We start from the raw sequence: 19554 nt of genomic DNA on the forward strand, positions 1-19554 counted from the left end.
GTATATTTAATTTCCTCCTGTTCATCCTGCCACAGTTCAGGCATGCCCAGTTCTCTTGAGTGTTTTTGGTCTAAATGTTGTTATTTTTAAAAAAAAGGCACAATAAAGAACAGTCAGTCAGAATGTACACTATTTATCTCACAGCCCTATTAAAATCACAGTAACAGAAACAACCTGTTTTATTCAGCTAAAATCCTGGGGAGGCATTGTAGTAAATAGTGGAAAGGGAATCTGGCCGAAGTATAACATAAAAACATGTGTTGTTCTAAAGTGTAAACAAGCCATTAGATCATAGATATGAAAACAGGACCTATACTTCATCACACTTACCACGCTACAGAGGCAGGTTTGCCCACGCGTTCCCTGTTCCTGAAGCTAAAGTGTAATTATTGTAGAGATAACACCATCTCATATTGCACCTCTGGAGCTGTGAAAACACGCAGCCCGCACACCCATCTTTCTACAAAGACTGCATTTACCAGCGCTTTCTCCTGACCTTTACATGTAATAATGTTTCAGCTGCTATTAGAGCAGCGATGTGCGTGTACAGTACCCCTGTTGTAAACTGTGGGGCAGACTCGCGCCTCTCAGCCGCTGTATGTTTGCTTTAGGGTTTGGTTTGTGTGGCCTGGGCAATGCTGGAGGAGTGCTGCTAGCACACTGAAATACCACTGGCTAAACTGAAACTTCTGGTGTGTGTGCAAGTCACATCATGCTTTTTCACGTCATGCTTAGATATGATGGTACTTCTACACATTAAACAACATTATTTTACTTTATCCTTCACACATCTACAACCAGACCTCAGACAAACTGTACAATACACAGCATCACGATTTGACAGATTACTTTTTTATTATCGTTGTGGCCTCTAAAAAAAAACAAAAAAACTATTATATCCACTACAGAGATGGATGAGGTGTTAGTCAATAGTGGACTGTCAGTGAGTGATGTTTAACACTGGCCATTGTGCTCATGGCAAGGGGACATAAGTAATCAGAGTTTGAGCGAGGCCTGATATTAAGTGTCAGATGGATAGGGTGGTAATGATCATGACCAGTGGCATCTGGCTAGAATTGAATATGCAAACACATTTAATGCAGGAGTCTCCACACATATACCACAGTTCAGTGCAGCATTCTATAGCTTGTTTACGGCGAGGCAAAATCATGGGACACAATTTATTAGGGTACCAAAATCCATACCAAAAAGGCACCGACCGGAATATCTCTGCACTACCGAGTACCGAATGGTTAAAAAAAAAAATCGGTGCCTGTTTTCGACACTTTGCATGAACCCCGTACAGCACGATGGCACCCTGATGCACACAAATGGAGACTGCGCACAGAAATGTGGTGAGCATGTTCGCAGTGATCATTCAAATTGATGACACACTGCCGCTGTGCTAAAACCTCTTACTGTGTCTAACTAACTCGCTCTGTCTCTCTCACTCGCGCTGCGCCCCCCCCCCCCTCCTGAGATGTTATAATACAGTCATAAAAGATCTAGTCTGCCAGACCTAAACCACACAACACTATTATTACTGCCCCCTCTGAAAATACAAGGAACTTGCTGCATAAAAAAATCATTAATCATTAAAAATCGGCTTCCGGTCCGCCATGACACCGAGAACGGCCGCATAACCTTCGTGCTCCTCGACAATTTGGAAAAAAACGACCCTGAAAACTCGAAGTATTCACGAAAAAACAGATTTTTCTGAAGTATGAAAGACGGGGTTGTCACTAGAAGCAGAAGTACAGCATTTCCAGTGGAAAATATGGAAGCAGAGATGAGGGAAACTAACGAAAGCAGCTCCTCAGAACACGAGGAATATGGCGCCGACCAGCCCCGGGCTAGCCTTGAGAGCATTTTGAGTGAAATCAAGGAGTTCAGACGCGACAATAGACAACAATTGGCGGACATAAAACAAGAGTTGGGAAACACAAATAAAAGATTAGACGAAGCAGAAGGCAGAATTGAGGAATCTGATCAAAGAATTACCTCTTTGGAATCGGTTCTAAAGCGGGTAATACAACAGCAAACTGCGCTTGAAGCCGGGCTGCTCGACCAAGAAGGACGCTCACGCCGGGAAAACATCCGCGTCTATGGTATTCCAGAAGGCGCGGAGGGAGGCTGCATGGTGAGCTTTTTGGAAGCTCTTTTGAAAAGCCAGTTGGATTACCCCGATGATACAGAGCTCCGAATCGAGAGGGCGCACAGAGCTCTTGCGCCAAAACCCGCTCAAGGTGACTCGAAACCCCGCTCTATTGTGGCTAAGTTCCAGAGTGCCCGAACGAAGGAAGACGTGCTCCGGCGTGCTTGGCAAAAGAAGGAGATCTTTCTCGACGAGAAGAGATTCTTCGTTGACCATGATTACCCACCCACAGTCCTCAAAAAACGCATGGAATACACAGAGGCTAAAAAAATTCTGAAGAGCAAGAACATCAGATTTCAAACACCCTTTCCGGCGAAGCTGCGGGTTTTCTACGAGGACGGGGTCAGGCTATACCAAACTGCAGCAGAAGCTACGGGAGATATGGCCAAGCGCGGATTCACAGTGAAGGTGCTGCACACACCTCCAACCCTCCTCGAAGAGATTGAAAAGTTGTTCGTGTGGCAGGTGGCTGAGAAACACGGACGCCGAAAAAAAGATAAACTGACTGTGCAACCAGAGGAGCACTCAGTCCCTCAGTACAAGAAAAAACTGCACAGTTTCAGACGGAGGTCTCCTGATCGTGAGTGAATCTTGTGAACTGCTGCTTTCTAAACACATGCAGTTATATAATTTAAGTATTATGCCCTTCTGTATTACATATACCATCTTTCTTTAAAATGTCGAGGCTACGTTGTCTCTCCTGATTTTGTTTTAAGTGAGAGAAGCAGCAAGTAACGCGACACAGTTCTCACTAAGGGCCCCCTCCCTAAAACGGAGGACTTTTTTCCCCCTTACGAGGGTCTTCTTACATCAGACTCTCAGAAGGTTCAAACTAAACGAACCTCAACCTTGGAAGCCAACGTTCTGTTGATGAACAGTTTGTTCGTGTTTATAATTGTTAATAGTTTTCAATTGTTTATGTTGATCAGGAGGATGCCTAATGGTTTAAATGTTAGCGTTTTCTATGGAGAGGGAATGTATGTGACGTCATGGGACAAACAAAATGACCTATGAAGAACTTAAAATAATTACATTTAACGTAAATGGTCTGTTAAATCCTATTAAGAGAAGCAAAATTCTGTCTAAAATGAAGAAAGAAAAGGCATCGGTGGTATTTTTACAAGAAACTCATTTGAGTGATCTGGAACACGAAAAGTTAAAACGTATGGGTTTCTCCAAAGTATTTTTCTCTTCATACAAAACGGGGAGTAGAAGGGGCGTAGCTATATTGGTATCACAACAGGTACCTTTTGAGTTAATTAGTTCGACTAAAGACAAGGAAGGCAGGTTTATTTTAATTTCGGGAAGGGTGGATGAGATGGAAATAACACTGTTGAACGTGTATGCTCCTCCGGGCAGCAACCTAAAATTCTATCAGAAAATGTTTGATTTAATGGCAGAGGCTACAGGAGTATTAATATGTGGAGGTGACTGGAACATTCACCTTAATCCGAAAATGGACGCATCACATACGTCGCCTAAAAAAATAACATTATTACAAAAAAGAGTCAGACTTATAATGGAGGAATTAGGAATAATAGATTTGTGGAGGGATTTTTACCCAACTGGACGCGATTATACTCACTATTCATCTCCTCATTCAATGTATTCAAGAATTGACTATTTCTTTACTTATAAAAAGGAACGACATAAAATGTTAAGGTGTGAAATAGGAACCATAGACCTTTCTGACCATGCACCAATCTCGATGTCTGTATTGCTCAGAAATACTCAAAGAAATAGAACATGGAGATTAAATTCTAGTGTGCTAAATAATCCCCAATTTATAAACCAAATGAAACAAGAAATTAAAATGTTTTTGGAAGAAAATGATAATGGGGAAGTGGGACCTGAGTTTGTGTGGGACACACTAAAAGCTGTGTTTAGGGGTAAAATGATTAGTTATTGTTCCTTTAAGAAGAAGATAAGGCAATCAAAATTGGCCGAATTAAATGCTAAACTAAAGGAATTGGAAATTAAACATAAAGCAACACTAGATCCAAATTGCATGACAGAAATTCTTAAAATAAGGAATGAAATAAACATAATGTATACTCAGGAAATAGAAAAAAATATAATATTTACAAAACAAAAATATTATGAAGCAGGTACAAGGTCAGCTAAATTGTTAGCAAAAAAAATTAAAAAGCAACAGGCAGACAGCACCATATATAAGATAAGAGACCCACAAACTAAAACTGTGCTCTGTAAATGTGAGGAAATACAAACAGCTTTTAAAAAATATTATGAAAAACTATATTCGCAACAGTGTTTTGAGGACGAAGAAAAGATTGAGATATTTCTTAAATCACATGACTTACCGACCTTGACTGATGAACAGAATAATGACTTAAAGTCCCGAATAACAAAGGAAGAGTTAGAAGCAGCCATCACGCGTTTGAAGGCAAACAAATCTCCCGGTACAGACGGGTTTCCAAATGAATGGTATAAAGTTTTTCGTGCTGAATTAGTGCCATACCTGCTTGAAGTATTTAATTCAGCATTGATAGAGAGGAAAATGCCTCCTTCATGGAAGGAGGCAATCATTTCTGTAATTCCAAAAGAGGGAAAAGATGCGCTTGATTGTGGATCATATCGCCCTATTTCGGTCCTTAATGTTGATTATAAATTATATACAAGTATAATAGCAAAACGACTTGAAAATATTTTACCTCTGATTATAGATAAAGATCAAACAGGATTCATAAAAAACAGGCAGACACATGATAACATAAGACGCACCCTGCATATTATGGACCATATTAAGCAACATAACTCCACGGCTGCTTTGGTGAGTTTAGACGCCGAAAAAGCTTTTGACTCTGTTGATTGGAAATTTCTGTATAAAGTTTTGAGTAGACTGGGGTTTGACGAAGAAATTATTCAAAGTATACAAACAATATATTACAAACCAACTGCTCGTATTAAGATAAATGGTAGCCTGTCTGAAACTATTGTTCTGGAACGGGGTACGAGACAAGGCTGTCCCCTGTCTACATCTCTCTTTGCATTATATATAGAACCTCTAGCCCAGTGGATTAGACAAATGCACACCATAAAAGGAATTACTGTGATGGGTAAAGAACATAAACTAGCACTTTATGCAGATGATGTCTTGCTGTTTTTGAGTGATCCATCTAACTCCTTTGTTGAATTAATGAAAGTTATAAATGCTTATACTAAGTTTTCAGGATATAAATTAAACATTCAAAAGACCCAAGTATTGTCTTTTAACTATATTCCTCCATTATATGTTAAACAACATTATAATCTCAAATGGGATAATGATTCAATAAAATATCTAGGAATTAACTTACCCAAAGACCTTTCTCAATTGTCAGAGAAAAATTTTGGACCCCTCTTTGCCAGAATTAAATCAGATATCCGAAGGTGGGATGTGATTCCATTTCTTGGCCTTATTTCTAGGGTGGAATCCATTAAAATGAACATACTTCCTCGTTTTCTTTATCTTTTTCAAGCATTACCAATTGGAATCCCTGCAAATACTTTTAAAGAATGGGACAAGATTATTTCCAGATACATATGGCAAGGTCGAAAACCACGAATTCGACTCCGTACTTTACAACTCCCTAAAAAAGTGGGAGGAATGGCATTACCAAATTTGGAAAAATATTACCTCGCCTCACAGACAAGGCCACTAATCTATATGTGTGACCCCAATTATACAGCAAGATGGAAAGACATAGAGGCCTCAACTATAAAAGACCCACCAATCCAGGCACTACTGGGGGATCGGGAATTGGCCAAGAACAAAATTGAAAATATAAAAAACCCATATATTAAAACTCCCTTAATTACATGGGTTAAAGTGACAAAAAAATACAATTTAAAAGAATCTCTGAAAGTAATCCGGTGGTGTGCTTATGATACTGATTTTATACCAAATAAACTAGATACAAGATTTAAAATCTGGTCTTTAAAAGGGATTACAGCGTTCTGCAATATCATGGTAAAATATAATTTGCAAGACTTTCAAACTATAAAAGAAAAATATTCCCTTGAAAATCAAGACTTTTACCGTTACCTTCAGATTCGGCACTACTTTAATAAAACAATTAAAATTAATTCATTTGATGACAGCATATTAAAACTATTTATTGAGGCATATCAATCTCAGCCTCTGACAGGAATAATATCTAAAATGTATGAAGGACTAATGGAATTGACAGGAAATTCTACTGAATATATTAAACAAAAATGGGAAAAAGAAAGTTGTCAATCTATTTCAAATGAAAGGTGGCCAAGAATATGTGAGCAACAATGGAAATGCACTAGTGCACATAATTGGAGGGAATTTGGGTGGAAATGTGTAACTCGTTTTTTTATTACACCTAAACAGAGACCTGGAGAGAACCAGGATTGCTGGAGATTGTGTGGGGGTGAGGAGGCCGGTCACTGGCATATATTTTGGGGCTGCCCAAAATTAGGGGCTTTTTGGTCTGATTTGCACAGTACACTACAAGAAATACTGAACTTGGAAATTAACTTTAGATTTAATATTTTATTCTTAGGAGAGATCAATCATCAAGTAATAGGATCAAACAGATACCTCTGGAATATTTTTTTGATTGCCAGTAAGAAAGCCATAACAAAGAGATGGCGTACACCAGATCCCCCAGTAATGGAAGAATGGATAAATATAGTCAACCAAATTTACATAATGGAGAAAATTACATTTGCTATCAGGATTCAGATGCCAAAATTTGCAAAACTATGGTCAAAATGGACAGCTTACATGAAGACTACAAGACCAGATTTTATCGAAACACAATTAGAATAAATTACTATTCAGAACTCTCATTTATGTTTTCTTTGATGTATTACTATAATTTAAGGCATCCTCCAAGAAATTTGCCCTGTACATGTTTGTTTGGTGTATAATTGAGCAGATGTGTAATCAATGTTTAGAATGAGAAAATGTAAACTGTCAATGACGCCTCTTAAATATGTACACACTGGAAAAATAAAAAATTGAAAAAAAAAAAAAAAAAAAAAAAAAAAAAAAAAAAAAAACAGTGACAAAACCATATATAGCTTCACTTTGTGAGTATCTGAACAATGTTTTGCAATGATGTAAATGTATTAATAAATGATTCAATATACAGGGACATAACCGTCTGTTTAATAAAATACATGTTTACATTCAAAAAAAAAAAAAAAAAAAAAAAAAAAAAAAATCATTAAAAATTGTTAATTAATAAAAAAAAAGAATCATGATTAGATTTAAAACTATGTCAACACTGTTATGCTGTACATATCACTAAACCGTTGTTCCCACTGCACCAAGAATGTAATGGTAATATATAAATGTGAAATTTGAGAATGTGAGAGCAAAGCCGTTAACTTAGCTTGTCTTCCTTCTCTGTCCTACTTCATTTCTCTACAGCTCTACAGGAAACAGCTAAACAATAAAAATAATGGTCTGCCTTTTTGCAGCTTTTTTTTGAGTGAAAAGACCATTACTTTAGTAATGTTTCATTCCGGGACTTTTATTTTTTATAATTTATTTATTTATTTATTTTTTATTATTATTTTCTTCTTAATTTACAAGGTCAATTACCCAACTCACTATTTAGGACTCCCCCTATCACTAGTAATTCCCCAACACCAGAAGGATGAAGACTAGCACATGCTATGCCCACATTTTAAACCTATATGTGTGCTTAAACAGCATAGCTGTAATGATATCCACGGACTGGGTTTGAGTAACTGAATTTGAGGTGACCAGCAGGTTGATTCTACTTTCTCCGTTTGCTTTGTTGTGTAGCTTGTAGAGCATTTTTCACAGTTAAACTGTGAAGGGGGGAGTTCTGAATGCATCTGAAACCATTGGGTGTTGTAAATTAAAGAATATACGTTTTATCATGTTGTATTTTAGAATTTAACACTTTTCAAATTTAACACTTTTTTTTTTTTTTGCAAAAGGTCAAATTGTGTTAAGCATTTTGATTAAACTCAAATTCTCCTATGGCATTTTCATATTTGTGATTTTCACAGACCAGTTTTTGGTCCTTTCCAGTTCTGTTGACTGGGATACACTTCAAGAGGACTCTGGTGTGGAAACAGTCCATGATTGACCTAGAAATTGCTGTTATTTGCTGTATGAGTGTTTCTGTCCAAGAAAAAAAAGAAAAAGAAATAGAACAAGGAACCTAGGTCCTAACATTTTGCAAAAATAAACTTTTGCATACAAGTGATGTTCAGAACTGCACATGTTGATCCACAAGATCAAATTAAATTCTTATTTGTAAAAGAAAATGAATGACAATGAGCCACCCCCCAACTGAGCACAGAATCAGTCCTGGATGCTGATTTGTATATTTGGAACAAGTATGCAAATGTCCACGTTCAGCGACTTTATTAAACATTGCATTATATATCAATTTTTATACAAACTGTGCATTCAAAACATGTTTTCCATGTTTTGAAATGGGGAATTGCTTAAAATGGGGTTTGCTGCATGTCTGAGCCGGTGTTTCTCTCTCTCTCTCTCTCTCTCTCTCTCGCTCTCTCTCTCTCTCTCTACAGGAGTGGTCCTGATGGACATATCTGAAGTGCATAAGAAGGTCCAGCTGGAGCTGGAGGAGTCTGTAAGTATTCAGCATCGCTCGGTACAAGAGCTACTTCACTTTCCTTCTGCCTCAATTTCTTTTTCCTCCTCCCTGGCTGTGCTATTGACTCTGCTGCCTGCTCTCCACCGCAGGCCCCAGCATTCAGAATACACATGTACACACCACTGAGAATCGAATTACACTCAGAATAGCACCTTCACACTTCAGAGACGGTCCACTCCTTTCATCTTTTTCTCACCTGTTTCTGTCTTCCGTCAGTAGTGAAAGGGCAGGGTGAACTCTAATTGACTGATTTAAGTGAAAAGTTGTTCTCACTTTAGTTTGGCAGCACTGGGTTATCAGCCCTCCAGGGAAACTTCCACTGCTTTGAGTATAGCTGTCTGTTGTCGGTTCGTGATGAGTTTTGAGAAATCTATAGTTCCCCTGTCGGGAGGGATGTGCCGTATCATATTGTGCACAATAATATCTTTATAATATTTTAAATGATAGAAGTCCATATTGTGTTATTACTGGCATTTTGTATTTAAAGCAGTCAATTTTTTTTTGTTTTTATTTTATTTGTAAAGCGGAATTAAAATTCCCAAAAATTGTCAGTGCACCTTATAATCCGGCGAGTATATAGGAATGTAGCCTGTGTGTTTACCGTGTTAAAACAAGCTATATGGAACGAACCACTAGCTAATATCGCCCTGGCTTACCATAACACTCAGGGTTCCTCAGTGTGGTGCTGTTGGGCTGCATTTACTAGCTCTAACCGTGGCTAGCGGTAAGCTACTAAGGCTAATGCTGCTGCACCCAGCCTTAGTGGAAATCTGGAAATCTAAGCTTACTGTAAATAAATGGCAGTTTATATGCATGCAGTAAATATGCAGTAGTTTAGTATTTTGGTAATTCAAGAGACAAATTTTGTCTTTTTTTTTTTTTTTTTTTGTTAACCAATTTAGGGTTTTGGTAAGTTACTGTTCACAAAATAGACAATTTTTTACAGATTTTTAGTTTCTTCTAAATGTTTAAAACTATACTTTCTAAAACTTTTTTTGTTGCAGTAGCATTTTATTCAAATGTATAAAATATTTTTAGTGTTGCATCATATCACAAAGAATACCACTATCACTATAGCCGTATTTCCTATCCCTAGGTTTTTTTAGACTATTTTCTTGTAAGACATGCAACATATATAGGCAGCAACAAAGCATTGTTGACCTAGTCCAGTTTACAGTCAGACACATTAGGGATGCATTTTTTGTTTCTTGTAGACGTTCGTATAATGGTGCATGCCAGTTTTAAGCACTGTTCCAGTCAGTCCACATGGCTGTTGCTCTCTGGATGCCTGGCATGAGTATATAATACAGCTATCCATTAATTATTTATCTACTGTATCATGCATTCTTTTTCATTTACAGTCTCATATATTACCACTAATACCGGTTTTATCTGAAGACATTTGATGCTCAATGTATTTCAGCTCAATTCTCCAAACAACAGACATTGAGTACCAAAGTAAAGCATTAATTTAATTTACTATTGCACAAGTTTTCAATTATTTGATTATTAAAATCACTAGCCATGTTTAATACTCTTTCTTTCTTTTGTGTATAGTAAGTTCTTTCCTTTCCTGTAAGTTTCTGGGCTCGTGTGAATGATCATTGGTACTACTTTTTTTTAAAGTGGCATCCAAAAGTTTGGGCACCCCTGGTTACTATGAATCTCTTTTTGAAATATGTGAAAAAATGCCATCTGGATGACATTTCATATTTTTTTTATTTGAAATATCAGGATTTAAACTTGATTTCATGCCAGAGTTTGCATCTACCTTTATCATACATTCTGCATTCAGGTTTTTACAGCTTTTAACATTTTAGATTAATCCAATTTCTCATGGCCACTGTTGATCTAAATGTTAAAGCATCTACATCATCCACTAGTCAAACTGTTCCCACCTCAACTTACCATAGCCTAATAAAAGGATGGAGTATAATCAAGAGGAAGATGGATTATCAGGCCAAGCTGAACTGCTTCAATTTTTGCACCAGGAGTGGTATAAAGTTTTCCAAAAGCAGTGTGTAAGACTGATGGAGGAGAACATGCCAAGATGCATGAAAACTGATTAAAAACCAGGGTTATTCCGCCAAGTATTGATTTCTAAACTTTTAAATATTGATTTCTGATTATGAACTTGTTTTTTTGTTTTTTTTTATTTGAGGTCTGAAAGCTCTGCATCTTTTTTGTTATTTCAGCCATTTCTCATTTTCTGCAAATAAATGCTCTTTTATTCAAACATATACCTATAAATATCAAAATAAGAGAAACTGATTCAGAAACTGAAGTGGTCTCAATTTTTTCCAGTGCTGTATATATGTAGTTACTTAGAGTCTTCCAGTTCTTGTTTGGCAGGATTTTCACCCATTATTTCTTGCAGAAGCCTTCTAATTCTGTAAAATTCTTAGAGCGTCCTGCATGTACCACTCTTTTTAGGTCTATCAGCAGTTTTTCAATGATGTTTAGGTTGAAGGACTGTTAGGAACATCCCAGAATCTTCAGCTTGTACCTCTTAAAGGTAACAGATTTTTCAGAGAGTGGTTTAAGATTATTTTCGAGCTAGAAAAGCCCATCCTTTATTCATCTTCCACTTTTATATATATAAAGAGGGTGTGATATCTGCTTTCAGAATTTGCTGGTAAATAATGAATTGAATCCATTATTCCCTATAATAACAGTTCAATCTTTCTTATACCTCTTGGTTGATTGATCCACCACTGTGCTCAACAGTTGAACAATTCATGATATTTTGCACCCATAGTTATCCCTCCAAAATGTACCAGGCTTGATTTGATGTTCCTTTAAAAATCTTTGTGTGCTGAATTTTGTGATGAGAACACTGGAAAGGTTTTCTTTTGGTGACCCTTCTTCTATGAAGGTCATATTTGTGTAGGTATCAGTGCACAGTAGAAAAGTGCACCAACACTCCAGAGTCTGATAACCTTCCCTAAGGGTAATTTGAAGTCAAACAGGGCAGTGGGTTTACCTTTGTGAACTGAGAAACTATCTACGAGGGGAGGGGAAAGATTTGCTATCTTATTATTGCTTTCTTCTATTTTGTAGGCATCACATACCGTAATTTTCGCACTTAAAATCCTAATCCTTAAAATTTTATTTTTTACCCAAAAATCATCAGTGCGCTTTATAATCCGGTATGCCCTATGTATAAATTCTTCCAGTCAGGTTGTAAAGCGCAGTAAAGCTACTATGCTAAAGTACAGCGTTATACAGGAGTTTAAGTTTAGTTTTTAGCATTAGCTGCTAACTGCAGCACTAGCTCTTTCACCATTTAGAGATGAGTATATCGGACTGTAGCCTGTTCGTTAACCGTGTTAAAATAAGTAATGTGAGACAAACCGCTGGCTTATAGTGCCCTGGCTTACTGGAACAGTCAGGGTTCCTCAGTGTAGTGCTGTTTGTGGGTTTTACTAGCGCTAACTGCGGCTGCTAACCACGGCTGCTAACTGCGGCTGCTAACCACAACTGGCACGCTAAAATGCTAACCACAACTAGCACGCTAAAATACTGGAAATCTAAGCTTACTGTTAGTAAACGGAGTGCTTAACTCACCCATATAAACAGTTTTCAGGAGAGAAATCTGTGTAGATAAACCTCCAGCGCTCGTCTAAGGTGTTTTATCAATAACTACAGTTTTGTTTACTTAGGTGCTCCCAGACTCGAGACTAGCTGAAATAGAAGGAAAATATGACATCTGTCGCTTAAAATGCACCTTATAATCCAGAAAGTAGATGTTCATTGATAGTGCGCCTTATAATATGGTGTGTTTTATAGTGCGTAAAATACGGTATGGCAATTTTATTGTATTAGGCAGCTGATTAGATGAACCCATGCCTGCTGGTTGTTTAGACACAGTTGGATTGAGGAATGTCAGTATTTATAGAAATAGACATCACTTGGCCTCACCTAACAATAATTATAAACATGCTAGTTAACTCCAAGAAGCTAGTTAGCATCTGAAAGGTTCATAAAAATTAGGAGTGCTTAAATTTCTTGGAGTAACCCAACTGCTATATGGTGCCATCTAAAATTGTACAAAACAAGAATAATGTGCGTTATTTTTTAATTTTTATTTATTTTTTAAACTTCCCCAGGATGTTTTATCTTTTTCAATCAGGTCATCAGTTCATCTTTGACTCCCTTAGCTTTGTTTACATTACTGGGCATTTGTTTGACCTCGGGTGCCCAAACTTGCATGACACTGTAAAAAAAAAAAAACAGAGAGAGAGAGAGAGAAAGGTCTTACGTGATATGTAACATATTGATTTTGGAACATTTTGTATTTCACGGCTCCTGACCTTCAGTAAAGTACTTCACAAAGCCTTTATCAGTTAATCTTAGATACTCCCATTGACAGAGTGCTGTGAATATTTAACCATGTGAACCGGTGAGATAACCCTTTTGTTCTGTTCTCTGTTTGTTCTCATGAGGAATGCAGATCTTTTAACACCCTGTCACTGTTACAGCTGTTTATGTATCCTTTTTAACAGTTGCTTTTTACTCTTATCAGTTCAAGAGGTTTCATAGAGAGCTCATCACAGAACTGGAGAAGAAAACAGACATGGATGTCAAATACATGACTGTGAGTACCGTTTGTGATGTTGACGGCTACACTGTAATTTAGCTCTTCTCCTGAGTGCTGACAATAAGTACTGTGTGTTTTCTTTTGTGCATTTCAGGCCACATTCAAAAGATACCAGTCAGAACACAAAATGAGGCAAGACTCCCTGGATAAATCCCACTCAGATCTGAAGAAATTACGTAGAAAAAGCCAGGGCAAGCATTCCAGCAAGTATGAGATCAAGGAGAATGAGGTGAGGTTTTTCTCCTACTGATTAAGACACTTCTTTTAAGAGCCACTTTATCTTTAAAGATGTTAATCTCACTGTATGTGCCCCACTGATTACTGATTTGGGATGAATTTTTAATCCCTCTTTCTCAGAGTGAGGTACAATATATAAGCAGTTTGTGTTTAGCATCCTTTAGCTTTTGAACATTCACATAACTCTTGTCTTCTACCCAACTCTCAGTAAATGTTTTCATATACTATTAAATGGTCCTATATTTAATGTTCTAGTATGGACAAGGTGTGTGTTTGTGTGTGTGTGTGTTTCCATTTTAGCCATTATGGGTCTGTTTGTGTGGGGGGGGAGTGGTAAGATTATGGATCCATTAGCGGCTTTGCATCTGCAAATCTGCTTCAGGGTTGTTTTGTTCTCTAAATCACTACCTGACAAGCTGCAGGCCAAACAGAAATGCTGTGAATAAAGCTGCACTGATGAGACTGTTGAAGCGAGTGCTTTTACTTTTAGTGTAAGCTAAGTCAAGTATTTTAAGTCAAATATGAAGTATTTTGAAAATATTGAAAGTAAAAAGGCTGAATAATTTGTACTCAACAGTGACTCATGTTTTGTCGGTCATATAGCAGTGCTTACTTTAAAGTTAAGATTGCTTTTAGCGGAAACGGCATTTTACTAGATGCCAAGACACAAAATGAAGCCAAAAAGATGTCAAGGTCAGCTAAACACAGATAGGAGGGCTCCCTATAACCAGCAGTAGTGTAAAGACTCCGTCTGTCATCAACTCAGCGAGTAATCCAGCTCAGAAAAACAGTTAGCTAGCATTACAACTGAACTTATTTGGCTAGCCAAAATCTGAAGCTTTATATACTTTAACCTGACAGTTTGCATTCAAAGCCAAATTGTTGAGGCACAGAGGAAGTTGAGTGTCGTGTTTGCATCGCCCTTATTACATTAGAAGTCCTTTTATTATTGTTTGTGCCACCACTGCAAATATGCAGTATGTAATAGAAATTCTGTACTGTGCTTTGTTTGTGTATCTGGGCTGGGTTTTCAATAAAACCAAAATTATAGTTTTAAAATGTGTTTTTTTTTTTTTTTTAATAATACAATAATACATTTAGAGTGCTTTTACACCTGAAAGTCCGGACCGTGGTCCGAACCAAGGTTCATGTGTTTGCTACATTGTATATATTTGGTCCTCTTATTTTTGTTTTGTGTGATACTCCTACATCCTTTCATCATCACTTGCGTATCGATGCGTTTTCCTTATCTAGACGCTGATTGGTTTTAGAAGGACATGTGTCTGATGTTGGCGTGTTGACAATTTAGCGGGTGGTTCATTCGGCGGGAAGCCTTTCCAGGATAAGGATAAAATTAATGAACAGAATCATTTTGTCTCCATAGTAGTTCTGCTATTGTGGTTTAATACCAGCAGCAGCAACTTCAGGCATAGTTCTCTAGGTTCGTGTCCAGCTCCGCCCACTTTGTTAGCGTCATGCCAGCCCGTCCCGCCTACTTCGTCAGCATCATGTCTTAGCTCCGGCTCTGAACGGAAGTAAACAATGTACAGGGCAGTTAGCGGACTTTTAATATAATGTGCCGCGTCGTCCAGCTTAAATACCGTGTATACACTACAAGCTTGCGAGACTGACAAGGCGTGGCGTGGAAGAAGTGGGTTGATGCGTTGGATGTCCAACTCCGCCTTCCCGCAGGCTGCGGTCAGTAGTAGTTGGTTATTTTTCTTCTTCTGCTGCTGTTGTTGAGGAATGCCTGCTCAGCTTCCTGTGATTGGTCAGAAAGTTCGAACCATCCAGAAAAGTGCTTTCACACTGCAGGCGAACCGGACCATGGTTCAGAAGATCCGGACCGAGACCACCTCTCTTGGTCGGACCAAAATCTGGTCCTTTGGTCTGGACCGTGGTTCGTGGCCCCTTTCATACCTGCTACTTAAAGTATGCAATGCAAAGTATGCAAAACATGGCAAATAAATGAAAACATGCTAAAAATGTGATCAGAATGCAGCCTACTAAAATTTTTTTAAGTTTTTCAGTTTTAGTTTCTGCCAAAACATTACATTTTGTGCATCTCTACTAGTATTTTGGTAAAGCTTTTAGGGTGTTGGCTGTAACACTATCTGTCCTTGTTGTACAAAGCTGAGAGAGTCTATTTTCATTCTAGTTCTTTCATTCTTAAATTATGCAGTTTTAAACCATTAATAACTCTCACATCTGCAGTAATCACCACACACTGTGTCTCTGGCCTAACGGCACAAAGAACTAGCGGTGACAGTTAGCGTGGGCTGCCTCAACTAGAGATGTATACATGAGGTAAAGGGTTGCGACAACAGGCTGAAATCCACACTGTGGAGATAAAGCGTTCGCACGGTCACTATGACAACTCTGCCGGAGAGCTATAATAGGCAGGGGAATCCTGCGAAGAGTGAACCTCTGTTTCTGTGCTCTGTGTTGCTGTTAGTCATAGGGAGTGGTGAATGTCTCTGTCCACAGACACGGCTACTCTGAAACATCACTGTTGGAGAGGACCATTGAGCTTCTGAGTCACTCCATAACTCCAACATTATATCAAGAGCAAACACTTTTTTTAAATATTGTGGCGGCTCTGGGTTGTGTGTGTGGCTGCCTGCAGGCATGTTCTGTTCTCCTGTGTGCGAGGATGACAGGGGTGGGGCATCTCCCTTGGGAGGGGTTATGCAGAGAGGGTGGGCACCACTCTGGATCTGCCATCTGGGAGACACACAGCTGGGTTGGTGGCCTTTGGGCTATTTAGCTCTGTGGTTTTATGGTTTAGCTCTCCTAGTCTTGTTAAAGACTGTGAGTGAGTGGCAAGCCGGTTCAAAAAAAAGGAGCTGTTGAGCGTTCAGTCTCACGGGTCTTCCTTCCTCTTCCACGCCACAATATGTAAGATAACCTAAAAGATATGTTCGTTCTCTAAAACACAAAATCCTTATTAATATTCTTTTTTTATTTAGAAATAATTGCCATGGTCACATTTCAAACGTAAACGGGTGGTACCCATCTTGCAAAAACTTGAGAAAGGCCACTGTACACTCACAGAGAACTCTAAACAGGTCTACTGAGCACAAGGAGAAACCAATGAGGATGCCCTTTATGTTTCATACATCACTACTGACTATGTGTCACTCTTGCATTCTGTCTCACTTAATGGCATCAACAAATTTTGTATGCAAACCTAATACACAGTGCAAATATTTCTAGAATATTCCAAATGATTTGAGGGTGTCTGGGAACTGGTGTCAAAACGTGTAGAAAAACATCCCGCAAGATGCTGAAGAAGTGAGGTATCTGGTGGTATTTGATGGGGTGTTAAGATTAAACCTGAAATGACCACAGTTTGTAATGTGCTCCTCCAAAGGCACAAATTATGTCACACATACATTGTTTTGTGGTTTAAAGGAACAGTACTTCTGTTTATTGACAAAAATGTTAGTATGACTGGGTAGGAAGGCACACTGAGAGATCTACAAACATTATAATAAAAATTGTATCTTTTTAAACACTGTTTAATCTTGAATATGCGGTTTTAAGCTTTAGAAATATGTGCTTTGTCACATTTGTTGTGCATAATGCATCTCATTTGTAGAAAGAATCTTCTATATTCTCTTTTTATCTAATTAAATAACTTGTGCTACATTTCAATAGAATTCAGAGCATAACTTTCTCTCAGGCTGTGGTTTGATTCAGTTATGGACTAGTCATAACTCTTCAGTGTAATGAGACAATTAACTTTAATTAACTCTATTAATTCCTCAGTATGTGGAGACGATCACTTCGCGGCAGACAGACATGCAGAATTTCATAGCGGATGGATGTAGAGAGGCCCTACTGGAGGAGAAGAGAAGATTCTGCTTCCTGGTGGACAAGCACTGTGTCTTCTCCTATCAGATGGCATCTTTTCATGACAAGGTGACTTTCAAGCACAAAACAACCCCATCAGTTTTGAAGCCATGTTGTTCTTTAGACATTAATGTAGCAGAATGCTAATGAAGCTTTGTTCTTAAATGTCAGTTATGTCTTTAATAAGATTCTATAGTAGTTCTCCTCAATACTGACCATGTAAGTGTATAAGACATGCTCTTATTTACATAATGATTGATAGAGATCATTAATTAGAAACTTTAGCCACCATTACTGGTGGTCAGGGCAGGACACAACTTCCTATCTGTATATTGCTGAGTCACAGACAGAGAGATTGTCATGTGTATATGTGATATGCCAAATCTCCAAACCAACTGAAGCCTTGAAGTATGTGTGTGTGTGTGTGTGTGTGTGTGGCCCCTGGCTGTTCCTCTTCTCTCTTTTGTGGCCCTCAGGCGAAGGAGATGCTGTCTTTGAAGCTGCACAGCTGGCAGGACAAGTGTAGTGATGCCACCAAGGTGCCAGACACAGTCATAACCATGATCGAGAGCCTGCAAACTCCAGTCTCCATGACGTCAGACTCCTCTCCTCTCATGGAACGCTTCGATAGTGTGAGTCCGGGCTGCTTGCTGGATTTTAGCTGTAAAATGATTAAACAGTATAATTTTAGCATGCAGGTTTATGGTAAACTCATGAAGATTACAACCTCTTTTAAAATATTAGAAAAACAGCTCTGAAAAAATGAAGAAACCACTTAAAAATGGAAAATCTCTGGAATATATTCAAGAGGAAGATGGATGATCACAAGCCATCCAACCAAGCTGAACTGCTTGAATGTTTGCATCAGGAGTGGCATAAAGTTATCCAAAAGCAGTGTGTAAGACTGGTGGAGGTGAACATGCCAAGAATCCATTATGATTTAAACTGGCACACTGTTTAATGCCTCAAATACAGTACATAAACTTCGAAATAGTTTATAAAACATTTTCTTATCCTTATTTGAGTTAAAAAACAATGAGTTGTACTCTTTGTACTTTATTAAAGATATAATATAATAAACATTGATCATGCAGGCGAGAAATAGTAAGTTGACTTCTCCAAGAGCTGATTGGTTGATTAGTTTGGTTAAGTAGATGAGATTGGAAGGTGTTTTACTCATTAAATAAAAGCACACAAAGCCTGGTTACTTTTCAAGAAAGACTGGTTTGTGTGACTTTCAGAAGACCTCGAAAGACATTATGGAATGTTGTTATATAGAAGTTGAAAGCTGGAAAAAGGGTACAAAAGCACTGGTAAAAACGTCTACCATCTATCCATGGTTAGGCAAACTGTCTTTGAATAGAGAAAATTCAGGGACTGTTGCTGCTCTCCCAGTGAGTGGACATCCTGTTAAGATTGCTTCAAGAGCACAATGGGCAATTCTGAAAGATGTGAGAGTGAAATGTGGGTAACAGCAGAACAATTTCAGTGTGCAAAAACCCTTATATATCCACAGTTAGAAAAAACCCCACTGAACAACAATGGTGCTCATGGAAGGACTCTACAAAGGATGGCTGCTGCTGCTTTAAAAAAAAATAGTAAATCAAGTAAATATTAGTGAAGACAGATTAGATAAAAACAATGTATTTTTCATTAATTGAAAGTAAAATACCTTTTATTATTATTACGTGCTTTATTTTTTGTTAATAACAGAATTTCAGTGATAATGGTACAGACTACCAAATTTCTGGTTTTGTAACATCCCTATAACTCTGTGTGTGTTATAAATTGTGATTTTACCAATAACTTTAAGACTACACTTCCTTTGCAATCAGTGCAGAAATTCAAGTCGTTTTTTTAAATGACTTTTTTTTTGTGCGGCTCTCTGCTCAAACTAGCCCTCTCATTTCTCTTAGATTTCTCTGTTACTCTCACTCTCACAGGTGTATAATAGCCTAACGCTCACTTTTTTGTGTGTGTGACTGGTTTAATCGTGTTTGACAAAAGGAGTCTCGCTTAACTGCACTGCCACTATTACAAATGGCTTTTGGGCTGTTTTCATTTTCTACTTT

At 38.0% G+C, this 19554-nt stretch overlaps 1 protein-coding gene across 1 annotated transcript in view; it reads left to right on the forward strand.

Annotated features, from left to right (window-relative positions):
• baiap2l1a (BAR/IMD domain containing adaptor protein 2 like 1a) overlaps positions 1–19554 on the forward strand; it is a 49609-nt gene that overhangs the window by 17302 nt on the left and 12753 nt on the right. Inside the window, exons 4-8 of the mRNA XM_007251186.3 lie at positions 8705–8766; positions 13316–13387; positions 13485–13619; positions 17399–17551; positions 17959–18114. Coding sequence (XP_007251248.3) covers positions 8705–8766; positions 13316–13387; positions 13485–13619; positions 17399–17551; positions 17959–18114 — 578 coding nt within the window. The remainder of the gene's footprint in view (positions 1–8704; positions 8767–13315; positions 13388–13484; positions 13620–17398; positions 17552–17958; positions 18115–19554) is intronic.

This window comes from Astyanax mexicanus, chromosome 15 (assembly GCF_023375975.1).
Source record: "Astyanax mexicanus isolate ESR-SI-001 chromosome 15, AstMex3_surface, whole genome shotgun sequence".
Taxonomy (NCBI): Eukaryota; Metazoa; Chordata; class Actinopteri; order Characiformes; family Acestrorhamphidae; genus Astyanax; species Astyanax mexicanus.